General features: G+C 39.0%; 1 gene segment (V, D, J or C); it reads left to right on the top strand.

Annotated features, from left to right (window-relative positions):
* The first annotated feature begins 3,020 nt into the window (after positions 1–3,020).
* Positions 3,021–19,477, top strand: LOC100061824 (T cell receptor gamma constant 2-like). The segment is given in 8 exon segments: positions 3,021–3,068; positions 3,176–3,487; positions 10,506–10,569; positions 14,229–14,558; positions 15,780–15,839; positions 16,083–16,130; positions 16,404–16,451; positions 18,878–19,477. Coding segments are annotated over 8 exon segments (1,053 nt in total).
* The last annotated feature ends 344 nt before the right edge of the window (positions 19,478–19,821 follow it).

Below are 19,821 nucleotides of genomic sequence, written 5' to 3'. Positions count from 1 at the left end.
GGTTTGAGATTCAGTCGTCAGGAAAAAGGTAGATTTTTACTTCACTGATTCGTTGGCAATTTGGTCATCGGCAAAGTCCAACTTGGTCAGCTCTTATAAACAGGATATTCTTGTCTTTACTGACTTCTTGGAATGCTGGCGCGTTGGTCCAGTTTAGAAGTCAAAGAAAACAAGATGAGCAAGACAATTCCTCTGACATGGCAGCTCAGCCTCTGTTTTAATATGACTCCTGTCATGTCGTCTCTCACAGTGTGCAGCTTTGTGAAAATGATTTAATTTTCTTTTTTTCCTAGCCCCACTTTCCCTATTTCTAAAGTGAGTCTAATAATATTAATCCCACAGGGCTATTTTCAGGATTTAGTAAAACAGTGAACACCAACCAATTAGTGCATTGCTATAGCGTAGTTGATGGTCAATCCAAGAACACCAGCATTGCTGTTACTTTTCCGTCAACCTTTTTTCCCTGAGGAAGATTCACCCTGAGCAATCATCTGCTGCCAATCTTCCTCGGGTGTTTTTTTTTTTCCATGAGGAAGATTAACCGTAAGCTAACATCCATGCCAGTCTTCCTCTGTTTTGTATGTGGGTCGTTGCCACAAAATGGCTGATGAGTGGTGTAGGTCCCCACCCAGAATCTGAACTCTAGAACTCAGATCACCAAAGTAAAGCCACAGAACTTAGCTGCTATGCCATGGGTCCAGCCCCCTCCATTGGCATTCTCTAGGTTTCTCAGAATGCTCACCATCATTGTCCCTCCTTTCAACTTGTGGTCAGAATTCTGTCTCTTCTCTCTAGGACCCCTCCCTCCCTCATTTCTCACCAGTCACCTCCTTGTGCCCCCAGGGAGCAGCACCACAGGGCCCTAACCTGGCCTTCACCACCCACCAAGGCATGGATCCTCTCGCAAGGTAACTTTTCTATTCTCCCCACCAGGGCAGGACACAGGGAGATGCTGGGCTTCTTGTCCTGCTGTGGGCCCTCCTGTTCCCAGTAAATCTGGCCTCCTTTCTGGGTGCAGGTGCACAGGAAGGGTCTCAGCCCCTTGCTGCCCCTGTTTTACTGCTGTCTCCCTAGCAGGTGCTGGTCAATGTGCTGGAGCCGGCCACAGGGGTGGGGTTAATGGTCACCCTGGCTCAGCTTGGCCATCTTGCCATGCATGGCCCACATCATGGTCAGCTACATCCACTCCGTACCACCACCAGTGGAGGGCAAGGATTCTGAGAGACTCCTCTGACTGGCTATGTTCACAGCAGATGTGCAGTGGGATTTGGTCCTAAAAGTAGATAAAAAGTCACCGTGATGGAGGCCTAGGATGGCTCAAGACATACCCTGTTGGTCCTGAGGTGAAAGTAGAGAAGCACAGTGCTTCTAAACTACGTTTACAGATGATCCAGTTCAGTGTTTCTGAAGCATTTTCAGGAGATTCTGTGCTGCAAAATCCAGTATCCGCTAGCCTCGTGCAGCTCTTGAGCACTTGAAATGCAGCCAGACCAATAGTTCAATCTGAGATGGACTGCATGTGTAAAGGACAAACCTTATTTTCAAGTTAAAATAAGGAAAACATTAATAATCTTTTATATTGACTGCACATTGAAATGATATTTTGGATATCTCAGACTAAAATATAGTCCTAAAATGAGTTTTACCTGTTTCCTTTTACTCTGTTTAATGCAGCAACTAAAAAAAATTTAATTTGTGGCTCAAATTAATGAGTCGCTTTTATTTCTATTTAACTGTTACAGATTAATGATCAAGAATCTGACCATCTCGAGTGAAGAATGCATAAACAAAATATTTTGCAAACAATTTCAAGGGTAAAAACTCTCTGCAGCAGAGGAGTCAGCGGTTAGATGCACACGAGACAATATTGCCGCCTTCTTGGCACCCTCATCCATTAGCAGGCCTGCCACTCAGATCATGGTGGTAGGTGACAATCCTCATGCAGGGTGATGCAGTCAGCCCTGGGGAGACATCGGGCCCTCCGCCTTCCACTTCCTCCCTAATGCCACCCCCTATGGGAATTAGCGTGGATCTCCAGCTGCTCTGCACCTCTGTTCTATTATCTATAAAATAATGTGGTTGAAGCTGACAGTATATGGTTCTGATTTCTGTATTAAAGCGGAATCATAAAAAAGTTATATCTACGTTCACCACATTCTTACAATGGCAGTCAAATTCTTGAAAAAAAAAGAAGAGAATAGAAAGGAAAGGAAAAGAAAAGAGGAGAAATCTGTGTTACTAATCTTCCAGCGCCACCAGGAAACTCCTCTGCTGCTATAAGTGGGGGAAAGAAAAAAGCTCTTTGGGATCTAGGCTGACTTAAAATACCTTTTCAATTGAAAAGTCAAGTTTATGTATAATTCAGTAGCACGGTAAAATGATTAATGAAAGGAAAGTCTAAATGATCTGAAGGAAATGACTTCCTCAGAATGTTAACTCACTATCAGCCTAAGCTTCTGTTATTGCAGTGAGAAAGCTATAATTCAGACATGCCTCTTGTGAAAGAGCCCAGCACCCCCAACCTCTCCTGAAGGCCTAGGTCGAGGCTAAGACCCCCCCCCGTATGTGGGAGAAGGGGTCGGGGTAGAGGGGGCTGAATCTTACTTTAGGTTGCTTTTCAGGTTGTTCCTTCATTTCGGCTTCCCCATTGTGCTAATAAAACAGAACCCTTTCTCCTTCTTGCACCCACCTCAGTGCCATATCATTGCATCTTTATTACACCCACAGAACATAGTGCAATGTTCCCAAATAATGGGAGCTTCATGAATACTATTTGGATGAATGAGTCTTCTCAGTGTTCTCTGGTGGCCATATATTCTACGTGGTTTGATCTAAGGTGGAGGAGCTTGCTGTACTGTCTTCACATAGAGCGGATGTGCTAACAGTGGTGAGGACGCTCCTTCACAATGAGGCAGGGGAGCCATGTTCACCCTCCCCAATGGGAGGTTCCACGTGGTGGACTCAGCCAAGCTCCGTGGTCTGAGCCTCTTCTCAGCAGGGGTTGCACAGTTCATTCAGACATGCTGTCACTCTTCCAAGCATTACCTCTTGCTGTCCTTGAAGCCTATAAGTTGTTTGCTTCCTCCAATTCCCTTTCACAGATTTTCTCTAATTTTGTAATTTTTGAAAAACTTCTAAGTTTTTGCATGTTACTGCCTGCTCCCTTTATTTTTAATGTGTGTATGGTGCAGGTTGTCTAGAGCAACCTCAACTTTCCAGTACTAAAAGGCTGTCAAAAACAGCCCCCTGGAATGTGTGGTATCTTGTGACAATTTCTACGATGTCCGTATATTGGTATCAGGAAAGCCCTGGTCAAGTCCTGCAACCCCTGCTGCACGTTTCATCTGACAACACTGTCAGGATGGAGTCAGGCGTTCCGATCGGCAAATTTAAGGTAGATGAGATACCTGAACCTTCTATGTCCACACTCACCACTCACAATGTAGGGACAGAAGACTCGGCCACCTACTACTGTGCCTTCTGGGAGGTGCACAGTGGCAGATGTTAGAGCTACATCAGTCAATAAATGTTCCATCGTTCTTCCTTCAATACTATGAACTGGAAAAGCACAGTGACCATTTGTATGTTTTTATGCAGTTTTCTAGATACACGTTCATGTGGGTGATTGTGGTTGGAGTTGCCGAATTCTTTATCTCCTCAAAGAGGAAGCTTTGCATGAATAGGTGCAAATGATCAGCCTGGTCTTTTCAGGAATTTACTCTCCCCAGAACAGGCTTTCCCATGGCGCCCAAGGTTACTCATCTGAGTCAACCTCCTCCACTTGCTCTATTTCATTTTCTACCAAGATATGTACACCACATCATTTCTGTGACTTCTTTTGTACTAGTCAATTTGTATAACATTCGTTTTTTTGTGACCCACCTTGCTACTTTGATTAAAAAACTGAATATTAGATTAAATACTATTCATTTTCCTAGAGGCTAAAATGTAACAAACACAGAATGATCTAACCACAAGCAGGGCTGACTGCAATAATAACATCAGATGCACGCCCTGGATTTGAATTAGCACAGAAGCTATAAACACTGCTGCTTAATGAGTCTGAAACAAAGTCTACCTTGGTTTGGAGTTTGGGAAGTCATTCGTTTTCTGGCTTAAGATTCCATTCATCTAACGGTAATTGTTTGATTGACTCCTCAGAGCCAGCACTGTGCTCAGCAGACATTGCAAATCTCATCTGCTCTGTCAAGGCTACAGGTTGCTCCTGCAGAGCCCCTTTCTCCTGCTGCACTGCCGTTATCTGGCTACACATATGGTAAAGCAAAGTGGTTAGGACCCAGGCCTCTTGTCTAGAGAGCTCCAGGTCTGACCTGGGCTATGACACTTACTAGCTGTGTGTCAGGTCAATAGCTTCTCTAGCCCCTCTCGTCACCTGTACAACACAGGTCCTGTAGTTACCTCATGGGTTGTTGTGAGGGTTCCTGAGATGATGCACACTAAGCGTTTGTTCCAGTGCATGGCACACTGTGAGAGCTCAGTAATGTTAGATGATAAAAAACAAAGAAAACAACAACTAGCATACATACACATAGAGAAACACACACACACACATACCACACACCCTTGCATACAAAGGCTTAGCACCACATCTGTCAGAGTGCGGCTGACTGTTACAGTTTAGTAAAGAGAGATTAGCTGGATATGAAGTGACTCCTGGGAGTAGTCATCCCAGATCAATTTAATTCTAAGTTTTCAATCATGGTTCTATAGTCCCCTTGACTTACACACATTGGGGAGGACAGTGGCCTTGGACTTGGAGCAGACCACCTCTACTGGGGGAAAAACAAGTCCATATTTGGAGTCACTTCGTCCTCCTGCCCTTCTCCTTGAGGCTGAGGTAGCTTCCCCAAGGATATTTTGACCACACCCACCAAAGGCAAACCAGCCAGAGGAAACCAGCCCCGTCTAAGTGAACATTTGCCAACTGAATGGTGGTTTAAATTGCTGATTCATAGAAACCCTGAAGATGTCTACTGGAACGTACAGCACCAAATATAGTGGGGAGTCAGGTAATGTGTGTAGAATTGAGATGAATATGTTGATTATTACTGTGGTGCTCACATTACCCAGTGGGTGGGGATTGTGTGTACTTGGATGCCTGAAAGATCCTGATGATTTTGGCTCAATTTATTTTCCTTCAGACCTGAAGTGGGTGAGATGCAATGACTCTGAGTAACAGAAGCAACATTATAGTGTCTAATGAATGTCGATGAGAATCCCAGAAATTCTTCAGGATCACGATTTTCATGGAACATATATCTATCACCCAGCTCCCCACACACCCTAGTACTGTGGGAAAGTGATGCCTGTAACCCAGGAGTCATCTTGTAAAACTCTCAACTCAAACAATTGCCAGGATCCCCTGCAATCCATGTTGACTGCTTTGTCTTGGGGTCTCTTTTTATTCAGCCCTAAGACTGGGTTCTGAGGACCGGGCACAATTTTGGAGTGGTCATCCCTTGATATCCTGGATAGTTTTTTCTGTGACATTTCCATAGTCCTCCAATTGTCTATTAGAAAACACTTATGACTCTTGAATTCTATTTAATTTTAAAATGTATTTGTAAAAATCATTCATGTTTCATGATATTAAAACTATGTCTGTATATTATTGAGCACAGGTGAAATTTGGCGATTAGAAAGTCTTGTGATGAGCTTTGTCTTGACCAAGTTTTCTACTATTTTCTCTAACTTTTGCCTGCTTTACAAAGCAAAATTTGATTTCTCTCCTGATTGTTACTGATCCTGTCTTCCAAGTTAGAGACAAAGTTCATGGTTGGGTGCTCATGGTGGTTTATTGGGCTTGAAAACCTCTTTCTCCCTACATTTTACAGATAGAAAGTATTACAGATAGTGGTACACATACTCAGTTCTTCTCTTTCTCTCTTTTTTCACCTTTTACTGAGATTTATTTTCTAATTATTTTTGTTATTATTATTTCATTGAAGTCATCTTGGTTTATAATATTGTGTAAATTTCAGTTGTATTTCTACTTTTATATTTCTCCTTTTTTTTTTTTTAGATTTGCACCTGGGCTAACAACTGTTGCCAATCTTTTTTTTTTTTCTGTTTTATCTCCCCAAACCCTGCCCTGTACACAGTTGTATATCTTAGTGGCAGGTCCTTCTAGTTGTGGCATGTCGGATGTCTCCTCAACGTGGCCCGAGAAGCGGTGGCATGTCTGCACCCAGGATCCGAAACCTGGGCCGCAGCTGAGTGCGCGAACTTAACCACTCAGCCACGGAGCCAGCCCTAATATATTTCTACTTTTGTATAGACCGCACCATGTTCAGCCCCAAACGTCTAGTTTTCGTCGGTCACCATATTTATGTGTCCCTTTACCCTTTTGCCCTGCCCGCACCTCCTTCCCCTCTGGTAACCACCAATCTGTTCTTTTTAGCAACGTGTTTGTTTCTTCATTTATCTTCCACATGTGAGTGAAATCACACAGTGTTTGTCTTTGTCTGACATTTTTCGCTTTGTATAATACCCTTAATGTCTATGCATGTTGTCACAAATGGCGTGATTTCGGCCTTTATTTTGGCTGAATATTATTCCATTGTCTATATGTACTACATCATTTTTATCCATTCCTCCACTGATGGACTCTTGGATTGCTTCTAAACCTTCACTATTGTGAATAGTGCTGAAATTAACATAGGGGTGCATACATGTTTTCAAATTAATGTTTCCATGTTCTTTGGATAGATAGCCAGGAGTGGAATAAATAGGTCATAAGATATTTCTAATTTTAGTTTTTGGGGAAATCTCCTTCCTGTATCTATACTGGCTGCCTCAGTTTGTATTCCCTCCAGCAGTGTATGAGGGTTCCTTTTGCTCCACATCCTCTACAGTACTTATCATTTCTTGTCTTTTTAATAGTAGCCAATCTGACGGGTGCGAAATGATATCTCATTCTAGTTTTGATTTGCATTTCTCCAGTAGATAGTGATGTTGAACTCCTTTTCATGTGACTGTTGAACATCTGTACATCTTTGCAAAAATGTCTGTTCATATCCTCTGCCCATTTTTGATTGAGTTGTTCATTCTTTTGGTATTAAGTTGTATGAGTTCTTCATGTATTTTGGAAATTAACCCCATATCTGATATATGATTTGTAGATAGTTCTTTCCCAGTGAGTGTGTTCTTTTGTTTTATGATGGTTTCTTTACCCCTACAGAAGGTTTTTAGTTCAATGTAGTCCCATTTCTTTATTTTTTCTTTTGTTTCCCTTGCCTGAGGATCCATGGCATTCAAAAAGATCCTGAAAAGACTGATGTCAAGGGTGCACTGCCTATGCTTTCTTCTAGGACTTTTATGGTTTCAGGTCTTACATTTAAGTCTTTAATCCATTTTGAGTTAAATTTTGCATATGGTATAAGATAATGGCTTACTTTCATTCCCTTTTATGTGGCTGTCCAGTTTCCCAACACCATTTATTGAAGAGACTTTCCTTTCTCCATTGTATGTTCTTGGCTCCTTTGTCAAAGATTAGTGTTCATAGATGTGTGATTTTATTTCTGGACTCTCAATTCTGTTCCACGGATATGTGAGTTTGTTCTTCTGTCAGTACCATCCTGTTTTGATTACTATAGCTTTGTCGTATATTTTGAATTCACAGGTGTGATACCTGCAGCTTTGTTTTTTTTCTCAGGGCTGCATTGGCTATTTGGCATCTTTTGTTGTTCCGTATAAATTTTAGAATTCTTTGGTCTATTTCCATGAAAAACGTCATTGGGATTCTAATTGAGGTTGCATTGAATCTGTAGAATAGTTTAGGTAATATGGACATTTAAAATGTGTTAATTCTTCCAACATGTGAGCACAGAATATCTTTGCATTTCTTTGTGCCTTCTTCAATTCCTTTCAACAATGTCTTATAATATTCAGTGTCCAGGGCTTCATCTCCTTGGTTAAATTTATTCCTCGGTGATTTATTCTTCTTGTTGCAATTGTAAATAGAATTGTATTCTTGATTTCTATTTCTGCTTGGTTGTTTTTAGTTTATAGAAACAACTCATTGATGCGTTTATTTTTTTGGTAAGGCAGATTGATTCTGAGTTAACACATATTGCCAATCTTCCTCTTTTAGCTTGGGGAAGATTGTCACTGGGCTAACAACTGTCCCAATTTTCCTCTATTTTGTATGTGGGATGCCACCAGAGCCTGGATTGATGAGTGCTGTGTAGGTCTGTGCATGGGATCTGAATCCATGCACCCCAGGCCATGAGAACTTAACTAATCTGAGAACTTAACCAGCATGAGAACTTAAGCACTATGTCATCAGGGGGCCCTGAAACAACTGATTTTTATGTGTTGATTTTGTACCTTAGAACTTTGAATTTCATTTATAATTTCCAACAGTCTTTTGGTAGATTCCTGTGGGTTTTCTACATAGAAAATAGTGACAAATGGTGACAGTTTTACTTCTTCCTTTAGAATTTGGATAGTTTTAATTTCCTTTTCTTGCCTAATTGCTCTGGCTAGGATTTCCAATATGATGTCAAATAAGAGTGGTGAAAGCGGGCCTCCTTACGTTGTTCTTGTTCTTGGGGGTATCTTTCATGTTTTCACCACTGACTATGATGTTATCTATGAATTTATCTTGTAAGGTCTTTATTATGTTGAGGTAGTTTTCTTCTATACACATCTTATTGAGAGTTTTTGTCATAAGTGGGTGCTTAATCTTATCAAATGCTTTCTCTGCAACTATTGAGATGATCATGTGATTTTTACTCTTCATTTACTTAATGTGGTGTATCACATTGATTGGACTGTGGATGTTGAACCACTTGCACCCCTTGAAGAAATTTCACTTGATTGTGGTATATGAACCTTTCAAAGTATTGTTGTATTCAATCGGCTAATATATTGTTGAGAATTTTTGCATCTATGTTCATGATCGATTTTGGCCAGTAATTTTCTCTTTTTGTGTCATCCTTATCTGTTTTTGGTATCAGGGTAATGTTGAACTTGTAAAATGAATTAGGAAGCATCCCCTTCTCTTCAAATTTTTGGAAAAGTTTGAGAAGGATAGGTATTATATCTTCTTTGAATGTTTGGTAAGCTTGAGCAGAGACGTTGACTGATGCTGGACTTCCGTATTTTTGGAGGTTTTTGATTGCTGTTCAAATCTCCTTGAAAGTCACTGGTCTATTCAGATTCTTTATTTCTCTTTGATTCAGTTTCGTAATGTGGTATTATATTGGGAATTTATCCCTTTTTTCAGGGTAATTTCCTTGCTTTTGGTTTCTCATAGCACTATAATCCTTTGTACTCCTGTGGTATCTGTCCCACTTTCTCCTCTTTCATTTCTGCTTTTATTTATTTGAGCCTTCTCCCTTTTTGTCTCAGTGAACCTATTAAAGGTTAGTCAATTTTGTTTATCTTTTCAAAGAGTCAGCTCTTAGTTTCACCGATCCTTTCCATTTTCTTTTCAGTCTCTATTTCATTTATATCCACTCTCATTTTTATTATTTCCTTCTTTCTACTGATTTTGGGCTTCATTTATTCTCCTTTTTCTGGTTCCTTTAGGTGTAATGTCAAAGTGTTTATTCGAGATTTTTCTTGTTTTTAGAGGTAGACCTGTGTTGTATTAACTTTCCTCTTAGTACCACTTTTTCTGTATCCCATAGATTTTGGTCTGTTGTGTTTCATTTTCATTTGAATTTAGGTGCATTTTTATTTATTCTTGGAATTCTTCATTGATCCAGTAGTGATTTCACAGCATATTTGTGACTTTTCAAGCTTTCTTCTTATCATTGAATTCTAGTTTCACATTCTGTGATCACAAAGCATGCATGATGTGATTTCAAATTTTAGCTGAAACAATCTATTATTTCATAGAATATAAATTCTACAGATTTCTTCTTTTATACCATGAAAAGTAACACCATCACATAGATTATTTCCTCTTTTGGCATTACTGGGTAAAGAATTACATTGCCAAATGGTAAACGTGGCTTTATTAAACTGTAGAAATTTGTTCACATTTCTCAAGTACATGTATTGGCATATTTCCATTTCAGTTACTGAAAAGTTTCTTCCTTTCAGAAATACATTCTCAAATTGCTAACGAAGCAACTCTAGTGTTTGTGAGAACAAAAGTGCCTTTCCTTTGATGTATCTCTGAGCACTTTCGACACAATTGAACACCTGGAAATAAAAAAGTATTCTTAAATCTCTGAATGCTTTTCTTAGTAATTTATAAAAGTAGTTAGTTGGTCAGTTGGCCTGATCTCTTCCTCTTCCTCTCTTACTTTTTCTGTTTTCCATCAATGTTTTTCAATGATTAGTGCCTTGTAGGAAAAAAGATATTTGGGTCAATTTATCTGAGGACAACATACAAAATATCTGATGTCACAAAACTTATATTCAAGGACTTCCAAGGAACCCAGAAGATCAAATTGCCAGTACAGTCTTTTCCTGCTAGTTACATCATAAAGCTTAGAAGGAGGCTGAGTTTTTGTAGAAGCTTTAACCAGTGTGATAGATCAAACTGGATCAAGAAATTTGGAAAAGGAACTAAGCTCATAGTAACTCCATCTGGTAAGTAACTTTCATCTATTTTTACTCTAGTAACGAAAAAGTGATATATGCTTTTTAGAAAAAGCAATTCAAGATTACTCTCATCTGACTGCCACATAGTTGGCCTCAGTATATGAACAGCATGTTTGCAGCTACTGGTCCATGTACACAAAAACAAAACTGTTTTTAAACGGTTTGTTCATGTCCCTGCTTGTAAGCAGATTGAAATTCTTCTTTTAGAATACATAGACAAAAAATGATCAACTCAAGCTAAAAATTAAGATATTTTGAGGTATGTGTCTGTCATCCATAAGTTATTGGTTCAAGATGCTTTTCTCCTAGATTGTCATTTAAGTGAGAGATACTTTTATTAATTACCTCTTCTCTATATTTTGAGATAAAACATAGTGCCCCTTTCGCACAATAACCTGCAAAATCTATAGTATTGATCATCTCATTCTAACAGCAGTGAAAAACATCAATTCTTAAAGTAAATGAGCATAGAATATAGATAAGTCTCATTTCTTATTATTCTAGCTTCTAAGAGGTAGGCTGACATCAGTCCAAAGTTATGCTATCACAACTTTTGTAGTGTTGCCTAGAGATGGGCCAGTTTAAGGCAATTTGTAAGCCAAATAAGCCATTTCAGCTCCAAAGTCCATTAAAAGAGTCTGCCTGGTTTTACATCCTCATTTGCGTGTTCATTCTGTCAGCAAACGTTCATTGAAGACAATTTCTGTGTTGGATGCTGGAGATAAGTGGGGGAAGAAGATCAAGATAGAACAAGTCCCAGTACTCCAAAAGTTTCTAGTCTAGTGGATAAGTGTTCTAACTCCAACCAGGTCCTTGGAGACACTTCTCTGCCTCACCTATCGAGGAGGACATTCACAAGGAGTCAACTAGTTAGAACAATTGTGAACCCCTAAGGCATTGAGATGTTAAGTCCATTTGGTATTCCTATGTTGAAAATTTCATAATGAAGTTTATATATTTTACTTATTTGATTCTAGAAATAACCAATGGGGTGAGATGAACAGAAATTGGTAAACTTGTCATTTGGTGCGAGGATGATTAACACCAACATTTAACTGGGCAGCCAGATTAAAGAATGTCACAAAATGGTTTTGTTTTTTCTAAATTCAGCCTAATAAATTTGTTCATTCCTCATTAGCCTTAAATATGAAATTCTGCCTTAATGAGGGAGAATATCTCACAAGCATGTTCCTAGCCTACTAGATCCACTGAATTGAAAGTGGTCAAATAATTTTCCAGAGGTGCTAAGACATTGAAAGAATTTATATAATTTGATTTCCATAGTCATTGTGATTATAAACAAAGAATTCACAATTTGAAAGCCAAATTTTTAGTCCTTTTTTCCCAACTGACTGTGTATTCATTGTAAATTCTAGCAATCAAATTAAATAATGGTGACACAGATATAAGTCATGTAAAATGTCAGGGAAGCTTTTCTTAATCTATTCTGTTATTCTATAAATGTGCAATGTAAGCATGAACTGTAGAGCTTTATTCTCAAGTAATATTTACCAAATCCATGGTATGTTTTTACATTTTCTTTCACCAGTGCTAGCTCCAAAACTAGCCGTAATTGAGTTCATTTCATGTAAAGATCTTGCACAAGTAGTAGTCTTTAATCACAGCAGAGTATCAGAAGAGTATCTTTTTATATGGGAAGTAGCATTCGGACTGCAACATATGGTGACCCTTGTTTTCTGAGGGGAAATTTTGGGAAAGAGAGCCTCACTTTATGTTCTGGCACTTTCAGTCTGTTTGAATTCTGCACGTTTTGTGTCTATATCACAGAACTAGAGTTTGCAAACATATTCTCTCACCTCTCATGTCATATTCAACTTAGACCTTACTCAACTATCAACTGCTGGTTCACAAAAAGAAGTGTTATAATGCACAAACTATTTGTCATTTATTTCAACTGCCTATTTCCAAAATCTATATAAGACCTAAAATCAAATACACAAGTACAGGCATATCTCACTTTGTGGCACTCTGCTTTACTGCACTTCGCAGATACTGCATTTTTTAAAGCTTGAAACTTCCTGGCAAACTTGCATCAAACAAGTCTATCAGCACCATTCTTCTCAAAGATTTGCTCACTTCATTTTTCTGTGTCACCTTTTGGAAATTATTCCAATATTTCAAAATTTTTCATTTCTCAAAATTTTTTTTCTTTTCTTCTCAAAGAAGAAATTTAATTCTTCTTTTTAAAAGAAATTGTCCATTGAATTACACAACTCCAAACTGGCACAAAGACAATATTAGTAAAGCATTTGTGTGTCAATTGGAAATCTAATTGAAAAGAGTTTTAATATTTATGATTCCTATCATTAGATTATCAGTAAATGTATAATCAACTGACACTCCAGCATCCAAGTGGCATGCCTTTGTAAACTATGATGTTTTGTTATATAGTTTGACAAATATCTGCAAGAGACTCTGGAACTGTGACATTTAACATTACACCTGTTATATATATATACTTTATTAAACAGGTCAAAACAAAGGAAATATTGGAGCTCTAAAACAGTTCAGCAGACTAATGGGTAGATACAAGTTTTGGAAGAGGCATTGAGAGATATAATGTGGTGTATTCTTCATCACGCTTAAACAACAAGAAATTCCAAAATAAAATGTACTCTTGATGAGCATATTCTAAAGTGAAACAAAATTCTGATGAGTACCTTTACTTGATACGATTACTGTAATGTCATTTCTGAAAACAATTAATTTATTAATAGGAGTTTTAGAAACATGGCTTTTTGCTTCTAAATTCAAGGCATTGTAAATAATTTGGAGGTTCAGCTTAAATATTGCCCTGCTCAAAAATCTGGGATGGTGCAAAAGTGAAATTGAGATGTTGTATAAAAGTAGGCATCAAGTAGGAGAACTCCATCACCTCAGAAGTGAGCATGAGATCCAGATTTGAAACTAACAAGTCAACTTGATTGTCAAGTAGATGTGGAAATGAATACCCATTAACAAGTGATGGTGCATTGTTTTAAAAAATGAAAACTTTTCTCTGATACTCATTTACACAGCAAATAAGACAAATATGGTGCATTCCAGAATGTGTTAAATGAAAAGGGAGGTTTCATAGAGTTGCAGAAGTGAGAATGTATTATTTGGCCATAGATAGCACAGGTTACAAAATTCATGGGACAGGAAAAGGAAAGTACTTTAGAAAGGACCAAACATGCTCATGTGTAGAGACATCATCTAAGTTACCTGGTCTCCTCCCCCATCCCCGCCACTTACCCATTCACCTTGAAAACATGCTCCACTATGATAGAACAAAAGAGATTTAAAAAAATTAACATGTTCATGAGTGTTAGATACCTTGAAATGGCACAGTTACAAGTCATACCCCATCTTGACACGTGGAGAAAGAACAAAGGCCAATTTGTAATCCAGGCCCTGCCACTTAATAGCTGTGACTCTGGGCAAATTACATAACCTCCAGAACCTCTTTTCCCATTGAAACTAAAACCAATAAGTACCTCATAATCTATAGTGGATGAAAGGCCATGGAAAGTACTAATTAGTGGGCTCTTTTCTTCCTTTTACTATCCTTTAGGTTGTTACAAATCACACAGTCTTTGTGTTTCTCTAATGATTCTTTTTAATTGCTGATCCTTTTTCCCCCACAGATGCACGCCTTCCTGCAGACATTTCCCCCAAGCCCACCATTTTTCTTCCATCAATTGCTGAAATAAACTACCATAAGGCTGGAACATATCTTTGTCTTCTTGAGAAATTCTTCCCTGATGTTATCAAGGTGTATTGGAAAGAAAAGAACAGGGATACAATCCTGCAATCCCAGCAGGGAAATACCATGAAGACTGATAACACTTACATGAAATTCAGCTGGCTGACCGTGACTGGAAAGTCAATGGATAAAGAACACGAATTCATTGTCCAACACGAGAATAACAAAGGAGGGGTTGACCAAGAGATTCTTTTTCCTTCAGTCAACAAAGGTACGTGTATATAAATAAAACCTGCCAAAATACTTTTTTTCAAACAGAATATCCCACCTTTTCTGTCAGGTATTAATGGAAAAAATACATATATATAAATCTTTCTTAAATATTGTCCATTTGTTGGTAGGATAAATGTCTTTTCGTAACCCCACAGAAAAAAGATAGAATAGTCTTTGGAACACAAAAAAGAAAAAGCAAAATTTCCTTAATTTTTCTCAGCCTCAGTTTCATCAACAAAAATATTAATATCTCAGAGATGCTTTTAGAGTTGTTCTGTGGATTAAATGAAATAACACACATGAAAGCATCTAACAATTTAGCACACAAAACTTGCTCAAAAAGAGATTCCACTTTTGATGATCGTGATCAAGAATAAGAACAATTATGCTTCTTTCAGGAGTGTTCTACTCAGGAAACAAAGTCATTTTCAATTTCATCTTGCTATCCTCAGAGTATAAGCCAAAGCAGTGCTATTAGGTGACCAAATGGTGTGCATTCGATGGAGCCAAATCACGGTCCAACAAAAAATACAATAGTGAAGTATTTAACATAGTGCCTTGCACAGTAGTAATCACTCAATAGCTACTGGCTCTTATTCATATTGCTGTCATGTCCAGAAACACAACTCCAGAAAACCCTGTACAGGAGTTGGGGTTATGGGGCTATGCGTGCTTTGGAAAAATCTGCATGCTTCTTTTCCTTCAGTGGGAAATTTGCCTAAAGCAGATTCTTTCAAAGGTGAGATTCTGTTGTGGATACTAAGATTTGATGAACTGATTTTTGTAGCAACTCTTCATGTTAGCAGCGTGTGCTGAAGTCTGTAGAGTAGCCATATTTGCTGTTTATTTTTCCATTCAACAACTGTTTCTCCATCACCTGCTTTGTGGCAGTCACTGTGCTAGGAGCTGTGAATACAGATGAAAAATAAGATAGCCTTGGATATCACCCTCCAGTTGAGATAAAGAAGAAAAATAATGTATCCTTCGTGAAGGTCAACATCTCATGTGCAGAAACACAATACCTGAATGAGATCTACTGGATTACATAGAATTAGATGACCTAGTCCTGGAATCGTAGGGCTCATGTTTTTAAGGACAGTCTCTCTGTCGGCAGATTTTGTGTGTTTGTACGTATACACACCTACTCATATAAAGACATAACCAGACTGCTGAGCAATGGGCATGAATAATTGACTAATCTTGCTCTCATTTCTTCTAGTTGTCACCTCAATGGCCACTACTATTGGTCCTACAGAGGCTTCTCCGACAGAGGAGAGCAGTAAGTTGTCTATTTTTGCCCCTATGTCATGCTATAGGCTTTTTTTCCCCCTTCTGGTCAACTTAACTTTTGTACTTCTCTGGCTCAAAGCAGAAAAGACTATTTATTCCTGGAATTGTGGGGCTCATAATTTTCATATTTTTAATGACTGTTCCTCTTGGCTGCCAGCACATTCTATGAGTACAGATACTGTTAAAAAATGGACCTGGAAAATTGACTAAAACTTGGTCTCATTTCTTCCAGTTGCCACTACTCTTGATTCTACAATAGTTTCCCCAACAGAGGAAAGTGGTGAGTTTTTGTATATGCCTGCCTTCCTGTTAACGCTATAGCAATTTTTTCCCTTCCGATCAAAATACCTTTTGAACTCCCTTGTTAATAGTAGATAAGATCATTTATTCCTGGATTGGTGGAGCTCATATTTTTAATGAGTCTCTCTCCTGGGTCTCTGTTGACAGATTTTATATATTTGTGTGTGTGTGTATGTATATATATAAACATATATATTAACTGTCAAATAACAGGCATGAATAGTTGACTAATACTTGCTCTCATTTCTTCTAGAGCTCCCTGCTCTTAATTACACAAAACCTTGTCTGAAAGATGAAAGCGGTAAGATCTTGTACATGTTTGCCTTTATGTCATGCTATATTAATTTGTTCATCCTGATTATCTTAACTTTTAAACGTACCTGACTTAAGGTGGAAAAGTAGAATGGCTGAATGTTTAAGAATAGGCTGAGAGGTAATTGAAGTCAATCCATTGTTTCCTAGGAGTCATGACACAGTACATGCTGATTTCATGATGACATGACTATAAATTAGACAGTGCTGTGTTAGGCTCTGAATTATTTCAACAATGGACTTCATTCATTTGTGTGGCTTTTGTTTTCTGATGACTGGGGAATACGTGATATCAAGGTGCTTCTAGATTTCTTTCTTTCATTTTTCTTTTTAAAGATTTGTACCTGAGCTAACAAATGTTGTCAAGCTTTTCTTTTTTTCCATCTTCTTCTCCCCAAAGACCCCTGGTACATAGTTGCTTACTCTAGTTGTGAGTACCTCTGGCTGTGTGACGTGGGATACCGCCTCGGCATGGCCTGATGAGCGGCATCATGTCAGCCCCTGGGATCCGAACCTGGGAAACCCCGGGACACTGAAGCAGAGCTCACACACTTAACCACTTGACCCTGGGCGGGCCCCTAGATTTCTTCTTAAGTCTTTGGTCCTTGCTGGTAGCTAATAACGTGAACGGACATGTACTGAGAGCAGCCTACACCGAAGGCATTGTGCTGGGTTTTACAGGCATTTTCTTGTTAAATTTTCATAATAGTCCTGGGAGGTGGTATCGTATTTTACACCCACTTTATTCCTGAGGACAATGAGTTAAAATGAAGTCCCTTGCTACATGCCGCACAGCTAGATCTCGGGTTTCAATCCGGCCATCTGAATCAAGAGTTCATACACGTACTCAGTTTTCTCTTTTTTACTCTAAAATATAGTTATAGAGCAAGAAACCCAAAGCCACAGCCCAGAGACACGATGGACTCATGGTGGGGGGTGGGCAATAGCATGGGCTTCACAGTATCCTAGACTGGACTTGAACCTAGTTTTTTCACTTTTTAGTTATGTGAATATGGGTAAAATACTTACATTTTCTGAGCAAGACTTTCCTCATCTGCCAACTAGGAATAATTATAGTTATTGAAGAGATAAGGTCACCTGCGTGGAATGGCTAGCATACGATATCTCGTTTAGCTGGCACAGAACCAGTACCTGCTTCTCGTACTGTCTCCCTGCAAATGTATAAAGAAAATGACTAGAAGCATTGGCTCCAGCCCCGTTGATCGTCCCTCCATTTCCAATATCGAGGGGGTTCTGGACCTCAGCTAACACCTAACCTGGCCAAGGGCAAGGAATTATGACCACATTGCCTCTGAGATCCCTTTCCACAGCAAGTGCTAATGATTCGGAAGTTCTGACCCAGGATGATAAAACACGTAAAGGGAAATTTTCACAGGAAGAGGCTCAGCAATGTGGTTCATTGAATAGCCAGTCTGGTTCATCATCATTGTCGTTAGTTATTTCTTGACATCATACATTTCTTGCCAAACTTCAAAGGGTATTAAGTGCAATTGTACTCTAATATCATAGCCACAATGAGACACATTTAGAAAGAACAGGTGAGTGAGTCATGACCTCCTAAAGTTTCTGAGAATTTGGATTAACCACTCTCTTCTGTTTTCTATAATGCCCTCTTTACTCAAACCTCCCACCCACGCCACGGTGAACACCACAAAATTTCCGTGGACGCTACTCTTGATAGGAATCTCATGGCATGCACAACATGCAATGGTTCAGATGCTTCTAAATAGAATTCAGCTTTATATTTCTTTCTAAACTTTTGATGTCTGGGGTATTTATTGCACTTAGACATAGAATTACAGAATAGCTCAGAATGTGTTCTCAAAGTCATGGTACTGGGATTGAAATCTGATTTGTGGTACTAAATGCATGACACCAGTCAAATTATTTCATTCTGTCACTATATTTGAAAAATGGGAATAAAAACAATAATCCCATACAATAAAGCTCATAGCTTATTGTAAAAATTAGCTAAGATTAAAGCTGTGCATTCAAAGCTCTCAGAACAAGTGTTTGGCCTTTGGTTAATGGTTAACGGATATCAGCTATTACTTAGGGACATAGCGGGGGTGAAGAAATGCTAAAATCTATTTTTCACAAATAATGTTTCCCATTGGACTCACGCATTAAAATGTAAACCTTATTTTTCATATTTTGTAATGGTCTAAGTGAATTTAGCAGAGGCTGCTGATTGACAGCTGTTGTAAACTGGACTCTGAGTGGTGGTGTTGTTGGCCGTGGAGGTGGAGGGAGGAAATGTGTGCCTTCCTGTTTTGGTGGTGCAGGGGTGTCACTGCAATGTCCGTCGTCAGAAATAGAGAACTGTGACCACCCTCCCTTTATATGTCCATTATTGCAAAGAACAGTCAAAACTAATCATACGACTTCTCTTAGACACCCTGCGGCTGCAGCTCACCAACACCTCTGCCTATTACACCTACCTCGTGTTCCTTCTCGTGAGCGCAGTCTACCTTGCCACCGTCGCCTTGTGTGTGTTAAGGAGAACAGCTGTCTGGGGCAATGGAAAGAGTTCCTAACAGATGGTGACCCAAGAAATCAACTTTCCTCCATTGTTTATACACCCTACAACTTTCTGCCCAGGATCTAGTCGGACTTTCTCTCTGGGTTTGGGTTATTTCAGTTCACATGTGTACTTTTCTGTTATGTCATTATTGTGTACTGGTTTTTCAAATCACTGGACAAACAGAAAATCCTACTCTGTAACGATGCTGAATACTGCCATTACTCAGGGGCAGGGCCAAGCGGTAGTCCTTTAGCACCACTCTCTCCATGATCCCCATCAGCTCCTCCAACAACCCGAATAACCATGCCTTCTGAGTACAGACAACATGTGGCTCTAGTCACGTCGCTTAGGACCTTTTAACCAGAACCGCCTTGAAGCCCTCCATTTTACACACCCTAATCCAACATCATTGTTACTTAAATTCTATATATTTTTTTTTCATAATAGGAGCAATAAAAATATCAAAAGTCTATCTTTGTCTCTGTGTTCTTTAATTTGATTAAATCTAACTGAAAGTCCAAGATAAGAAGCAGCATGACACCTGAGCCATCACATCCAGTGCTGAGTTTGATGATGCCAATACCACAGTTGTAATTCTTTCCCTGAGAGAGGGGTCATGACGCTTTCTTTGGGGCACTGGCTCCAAGAGGAGCCACAGTCACATGAAGGCACCCAGGTTCCTTCTCTTTGAAAGGTCACCAGATTCACACTCATTTGGTTTGGGTCATTCCAATGGTGTAAGTATAATGTCTTGAATGACTTGCACTGTGTGTGCTCAGCACCACAATAGTGTTTACAAGCACTGTGTTTCCTG

This window comes from Equus caballus, chromosome 4 (assembly GCF_041296265.1).
Source record: "Equus caballus isolate H_3958 breed thoroughbred chromosome 4, TB-T2T, whole genome shotgun sequence".
Lineage (NCBI taxonomy): Eukaryota > Metazoa > Chordata > Mammalia > Perissodactyla > Equidae > Equus > Equus caballus.
The sequence above is the reverse complement of the archived record's forward strand: the minus strand, read 5'-3'. Positions and strand labels throughout refer to the sequence as shown.